The sequence below is a fragment of the Psammomys obesus genome, unplaced genomic scaffold (assembly GCF_907164565.1).
Source record: "Psammomys obesus unplaced genomic scaffold, mPsaObe1.curated_primary_1811, whole genome shotgun sequence".
NCBI classification, from domain to species: Eukaryota; Metazoa; Chordata; class Mammalia; order Rodentia; family Muridae; genus Psammomys; species Psammomys obesus.
The window spans coordinates 25,440,923-25,447,760 of record NW_026596040.1 but is presented as its reverse complement, the minus strand read 5'-3'; the positions used below and the strand labels follow the sequence as shown (position 1 = coordinate 25,447,760).

At 43.1% G+C, this 6,838-nt stretch overlaps 1 protein-coding gene across 1 annotated transcript in view; it reads left to right on the top strand.

Annotated features, from left to right (window-relative positions):
• Atp8b1 (ATPase phospholipid transporting 8B1) overlaps positions 1 to 6,838 on the top strand; it is a 125,719-nt gene that overhangs the window by 112,907 nt on the left and 5,974 nt on the right. Inside the window, exons 23-26 of the mRNA XM_055622703.1 lie at positions 1,881 to 2,104; positions 3,010 to 3,093; positions 3,697 to 3,942; positions 4,222 to 4,360. Of these exons, the coding sequence (XP_055478678.1) occupies positions 1,881 to 2,104; positions 3,010 to 3,093; positions 3,697 to 3,942; positions 4,222 to 4,360 (693 nt within the window). The remainder of the gene's footprint in view (positions 1 to 1,880; positions 2,105 to 3,009; positions 3,094 to 3,696; positions 3,943 to 4,221; positions 4,361 to 6,838) is intronic.

Genomic DNA, 6,838 nt, shown 5'->3' with positions numbered 1-6,838 from the left:
TCTTTCTTTCTTTCTTTCTTTCTTTCTTTCTTTCTTTCTTTCTTTCTAGCTACAAAGGATAATTGAAAACACAGGCCTGGACAATTTCCTGTAGTCATGCTTTAAATTTTCCACACTTCAGACTGAAAGCAGGGCAGGCTTTTCGAAGCTCCTCTCATCTAGAAACTGTGGGCTGTAAAGGCACTTCCTCGGGTTAGAGTGATGGTCGCTTGTGTTCTCCAACAGTTTCTCTAAAAGACCTCACTGTCTTTGTTCACATTAATTTTTATGGCCTGAACAAAATTCTGGATTCTCTAACTTGAAAATGTATTTGATAACTATTAGAAGGATGAATATGATTCTGGAAACCTTCTTTGCAGCATGTGTGTGCATGCATGTACCCTATGTGCATGCGTGAGTGCCTGTATGCATGCGTGCATATATACGTGCATTCAAGTATCTTAAAGCCACGGTGGGCCTTTGTGATCTGAAGAAAACATCAGTTAAAATTATTTTGACTAGGAATATTAGAAGACAAACAAAGCTGGCTTAAGAAAAGCATTTCACTAAAAAAAAAAAAAAAAAAAAAAAAAAAAAAGATACAAAGGGAGAATGGAGGCCCATTTATAGAGTCCTTGCCTCTGATGCAGAAAGCCCTGGGTGATATCCATAGTACCGCATAAACGAGGCGTAGTAGAACAGAACTTCACCAGGATATGGAGACTTGGGGGAGGGGGATTAAGAGTTCAAGGCAATTCTTAGTTACAGTGAGTCAGAAACAAGCATGAACTACATGAGACAGAAATCTCAAAATATAAGCAATTAAAAAACAAGACAAACAAACAATCAAAAATATGTAAAGATGCCTCACTCTGGCTAAGAAGCTAGGCTTCAGAAAGACATTGGATTCAGTACCTAAAATTTCCAGAGGAGCCCAATGCCTGTTGGTCAGCCGGCCTGCCTGCCAGCCTATCTGTCTTTCAGAGACCTTCAGAAAAAATAGAAATATATTCCACACTAATGTAATTTACATGGCAAAATTCTAGACACTAGCACACCTAAGTTGCTAATTCTGGGATTCCAAAAAGAGAGGTGGATTGGCCCAAGCCTAGAGTTTCTATCAGTTAGGGTTCTGTACAGAAAAGAGAACCTGCTAATACAGGGTTATAGGTGCCTTCAAAAGCTTTTAATGGACTGAAATTCCTAGGCTGAGTAGAACCTCTGGACCGGTCACTAGAGGAGGCTTTTAGGTTCCACTGAAGAGCTTCTTAATTGAGAAACCTTTGTGGTGACCTATCAGTATCTGGGCAGCTGAAAATGGATATGAGCTCTGCTCCAGAAACATCAGAAAGGGGAGGAAATGCTAGGCTCCAGGTCACCTCAGTTTCCAAGTCATGAGTGGATCTAAATAGTGGGCCCACACCACCATGAGAGCAACTGCAGCAGAGTCTGGGAAAGTGTGCCTATTAGCTTTCCTTCCTTCTCTGCTTTCGAGAAAGGGAGAATGGGGGTTGACAGGGCTGGTTCTGTAGTATCTTCCATAAGTGATATTCAGCTGACTCACCTGTGGCCCATCAGGGTGTCCGGGGCTCTCCCTGGGGGTGGAAGAGATGGCTGATACATTGGGCGGATGATCCAAATGGAATTCATCACCCACCTGAGATCCCACCACAAGTATTTATAGGGTCTCCTCTGTGCTTGGTCTAGCATACTTGTCCCTCTGACCGTGAGTTGGAATCAGGATCTGGAAGTGGGGGTACTGTGTGTATGTGTGTGTGCGTGCGCGCAAGCACACAAGAGCTTTTGTTTTTGTTTGTTTTACTACGAAAGTCTTAAGTCACCCCATGCTTTGCCTTAAAACCAGTGTCTGACCCACCATTTCTTTTCCCTCTGCCCCATAGCTGCCCACATTGGTGTTGGAATAAGTGGACAAGAAGGAATGCAAGCTGTTATGTCCAGTGACTATTCTTTTGCTCAGTTCAGATATCTGCAGAGGTTGCTGCTGGTCCATGGCCGGTGGTCTTACATAAGGATGTGCAAGTTTCTCCGATACTTCTTTTACAAGAACTTTGCCTTTACTTTAGTTCATTTCTGGTACTCCTTCTTCAATGGCTACTCAGCGCAGGTAAGATAGCATTGTTTCTTTAGAACTATTACTTTTGAGTGGAATGTTTACATAAACAGGACGCTAGTTACTCGAATCATTTCATTTGCTTGTTTGTTTGTTTATTGTGTGTATATCTGTTTGGGGGGGGTCCATATGTGCCATAGTGCACATACAGAAGTCAGAGAAACAACTCTGGAGAGTCAGTCTCTTCTGTCTTTACCTGGGCTCCCGGGATTAACCTCAGAATTACTGTTGCCGGCTGAGTCACCTTGCCAGCCCTCCTGAACTAGTTTTATTTCAGTATACTTCTTTTAAGTATTAAAAAAAAAAGTTTTAAACATTCCAATTCAGCTTCAGAACTCTAACTCATTAACACAGAAGCACAAAAATGATGAACGTGGCTGGAGAGGCGCCCCAAGGTTAAGAGTCCATACTGTTCTTGCAGAGGGCCTGAATTTAGCTCCCCATACCCCATCAGGTGGTTCACGCTACCTGAAACTCCCATCCCAGAGGATCCAGCGCCATCTTCTGGTATTCTTGGGCACCTGCACTCACGTGCACATACCCATCCACAGATGTTCACACATCACATAATTTTAAAATATAAATAAAGGCTTTTTTTTTTTTTAAATCAACACTGAATTTTTCCCCCTGGCATTCTCAGTCAGAATAGAGTCTTCTAGCCAAACCTTGTCGTGTTCCCACACACACATATAAGTAGACGAGTGGAAGGGCTTGTTGCTATGGAAAAGTCTGTGGGGCATCTCACTGCATAGACAAGGCCGTATTGTGTACAGGGGTAGCTGAGAGCAGTTTCCTCTTCAGGTTAGATCCCCACATAGCAGGAGATAGGCACGCGCAGAGACAGCAGACCTGTGACCTGTCTTTGTGCGTGACGCAGAGCCTCTGTCTCCTTTTTGCAGACGGCCTATGAGGACTGGTTTATCACCCTGTACAACGTGCTGTACTCCAGTCTGCCCGTGCTCCTCATGGGGCTGCTTGATCAGGTAGGAGCCGTGGGCGGGGGGTTCTGGAAAGACCCATCCGCTGCCGGGGGATTTCAGGAAGCGCATCAGTGCCTTCCTCTGGCTTTACTCACCCTGAGTAAACTTTCGTACACCTGACAAGCAACAATAGCTGCTTTATGTTCTGCTTCAAAAAGAGTTTCTGTCACTCACCGAGTTTGTGCAAGAATGCCCACGTGTTTCTTTCAGACGCCTGAGAATCCGGCAAGATTTATATTGACAACTCATTTAAAAAGTGAATCTTAATGCTTTCCAAAGCTTATGTCTTTGATTCCTAAATCACATTTCACCTGACAAGCGATTCTGCAGGAAGAGATAATTAATAAGGAATAAATGGGGATAATTACGGATTAACTTATCAGCCTCTCTGTGAGAATTCTCCCTCTAGATTTGTGATAATACGAATACATTCTCTCAGGAGCTTAGAAAGTACTCTCCTCGTATTTTTTGACATTACTAATCGATTGTCTTTGCTGGCACAGTGATAAATTCCCCATAGCCACTCTGCAAATATAGAATAATGGTGAGCTAGAGCTGAGTGACCTGACCGACAGTTCATCATTCTAATTTTGTTTTCTCCTTAAGGATGTGAGCGACAAACTGAGCCTCCGGTTCCCTGGGTTGTACGTAGTGGGACAAAGAGACCTGCTGTTCAACTACAGGAGATTCTTTGTCAGTTTGCTGCATGGGGTCTTAACGTCGATGGTCCTCTTCTTCATACCACTTGGTGCTTATCTGCAAACAGTGGGACAGGACGGAGAGGCACCTTCCGACTACCAGTCTTTCGCCGTCACCATGGCCTCAGCTCTCGTAATAACTGTCAACTTTCAGGTATGTGGCTTCCCTGGACCATATTCTGTAACTGTTGGTACCTGTTTTTGCTAGCACACCCAGCCTGCTGTCAGAGCCTCTGTCAATTTACAAGATAAGGATGTTTTTCCACCCCTCATCTTCAGCACATTTCCTCTTTCTTGTTTGAGCCTAGGATGGTTTGGTTTCTGGTTGTTTACTGTTCGAACCAAATCATACCCAAATTTTGAGAGTCCTTGGAGCCTTTCTTTTCCTGCTGAGTTCCTCAAATGAGTGCTCTGTTCTCTGATCCCCCAACAGATCGGCTTGGATACTTCTTACTGGACTTTTGTGAATGCCTTTTCGATTTTTGGAAGCATTGCAATATACTTTGGCATCATGTTCGATTTTCATAGTGCTGGGATCCACGTCCTCTTCCCATCTGCATTTCAGTTCACAGGTTGGTATTTCTCAGATGCCGAAAGCAAGCATAGGTCAACGCCGTTAGCTTAAACTCTGTCATAATTACCGGCTAAGCACAAAAATATATAAGCATCAACTTTCCCTAGTGAAAATTAATATCCTAACAGGAATTGAATGGCAGTGGCTGTTTGGGACGGTCACTTGGAAGCAAGTTGAAGTCATATTAAGACCCAGCTGTGCATCTACTAACTTAGATAGCATAAAGATTCCAAGGCTTGAGCCAGCGAGATGAGCCAGCAGGTAAATAACCGTGCCCACCACCAAGCCTGGTGATCTGTGGCCCACATGGTGGAAGGAGAGAACGAGCTCCTGAAACAAGTTGCTCTCTAACCTCCACCTACAAATACGTTCACGCACGTGCCCATACACCTGACCACACGTACACTCACACACACAGTCACTCACACCGAGACACGTGCTCTCACACACACGCTCACACATCCTCACACAGTCACTCACATATGATCACACGTAACAAAATAAACATAAAAATCAATTAAGCTTTTTTTTCTTTTTTTTCCTTTAAAAGACCGGGCTGAAGAGGTAACTCAGTGACTAAGAGTACATTGAGCTTTTGCAGAGGACCCAAGATCAGTTCCTAGCACCCCATATTGGGTGGCTCCCAATTGCCTGTAGCTCCAGCTCTGGGGGATCATTTCCTCTTCTGGCCTCTGAAGGCAACACTTACACACACACAATTTTAAAATGTAATTTTAGGCCCAGAAGTAGATGGCCAATACAAAATGAACTTGATGATGTTTTTGGAGGTTCTTTGTATCACAACCTTTTGTCAGGCTTTTTGTTTATTTATTTGTTTCTTACAGATCCTTTATATATTATGGTTTCTAGTTTTGTGTTTCCATGAGATTTCTGAGTGTGTGTACCTGTGTTCTCTGCATCTGTTTCTTGTGCTTTTTCTGCGGTTCTTTTTTTTTCTTCTGTTTGTTTGTTTTGTCCTATTCTGGTTTGTTTGTTTTTATTTTACCTTATTTTATTACTATTTTTAGATGCCTGTTTGTATTCTAATGAGAGAGAATAAAAGGTATGGATTTGGGTGGGAGGGGAAGTAGAGAGGATCTGGGGGGAGTTGGGAGAGGGCAAGCCTTGATCATAATATATTATGTTTTTTTAAAACTCTATTTTCAGTGAGGAAATAAAAATGAAAGCAAACTGTATTCAATAAATAGTAATAAATCATAATTTAAAAATAATAAAAACCTAGTGATGAAATTGCTAGGAATGGTGACGTGTGTATACGGTGCAAGCTCATGAGGACAGCAGGAGGGTTCCTCCAAGTTCAGGGTGTCTATCGTGAGCTCCAGGCCAACTAGGCTACATAGCAAGGCTTGGCCTCTTACAAAAAGAGGTGAAAGGAGGAGGTGGCAATTAAATAGAGCCTCTACTCCACTCCCATAATACTGGATATTGATAGCACAACAAATACAGTGCACGTACTTTGATGAAAGAATTGTAATGCCGTTTAATCTTTCCAAAGCACCACTAGCTGAAAATGCACAGTGAATTACAAAACTCTTCATGCATTTTGACCAGGTTATTTCTACTTTAAAGTTCCTTGTGTAAAAACTGCATCACTATGACAGTTTTAAATATTTTTTAAAGAGGGTAGTAGTAATAGGCCATAAGATTAAGAATATTAAATTAACTAATCAAATGGCAAAATGCTAATACAATGGAAACCTAGACCTCCAGGGTTGGGTCCATCTTTGGAAATACGTATACAGAACAACAGTTCAGTGACCAATACACGAAAGCCACGGGGCCAATGACTCTAACTGTGTAAAACATGTGGATAGGCTCTAGAGGTTGGGGCTGCAGAAGGAGGCTTAGCAGTCACGAGCACTGGCCGTTCCTCCAGCGTGCTTGGCTTCCAGCACCCACATGGCAGCTCAACCATCTGGAACTGCAGTTCCGGAGAACCCAGTGCCCTCTGCTGGCCTCCAAAGACACCAGGCATGCAGCTGGTGCACAGGCATACCAGGCAAGCAAAAACACCTGCAGACATAAGATTTTAAAATGAAAGGAAAACAGTTTTTTTTTGTTTTTGTTTTTTTTTTTTTTTTTTTTTTGAAAGAGCCTGAAGTCAGGGAGGAGAACAGTGTCTTCTGGATCTAGCAGGACTGCCGTCCGCATGGACTCAAGCAGCTGGGGGTGCTTGCCCAAGATCAAGCCAGCCAGTGTTTCAGCATAGAGTGGGAAGGGGCTCGGAAGCCCTCTGCCTCTGAGGAGTGACAGTTGATGGCTTCTGAGCGAGGGGGAGTCAGACCTCACTAAGAATGTCCCTCCTGGTAGAGCTCCATGTTCTAGTAAATGGTCCACTCTCGAGCGTATGGGAAGCACAAAGCAGAGAGAGAGCTAGCAAGAAAGAAAGAAAGAAAGAAAGAAAGAAAGAAAGAAAGAAAGAAAGAAAGAAAGAAAGAAAGAAAGAAAGAAAGAA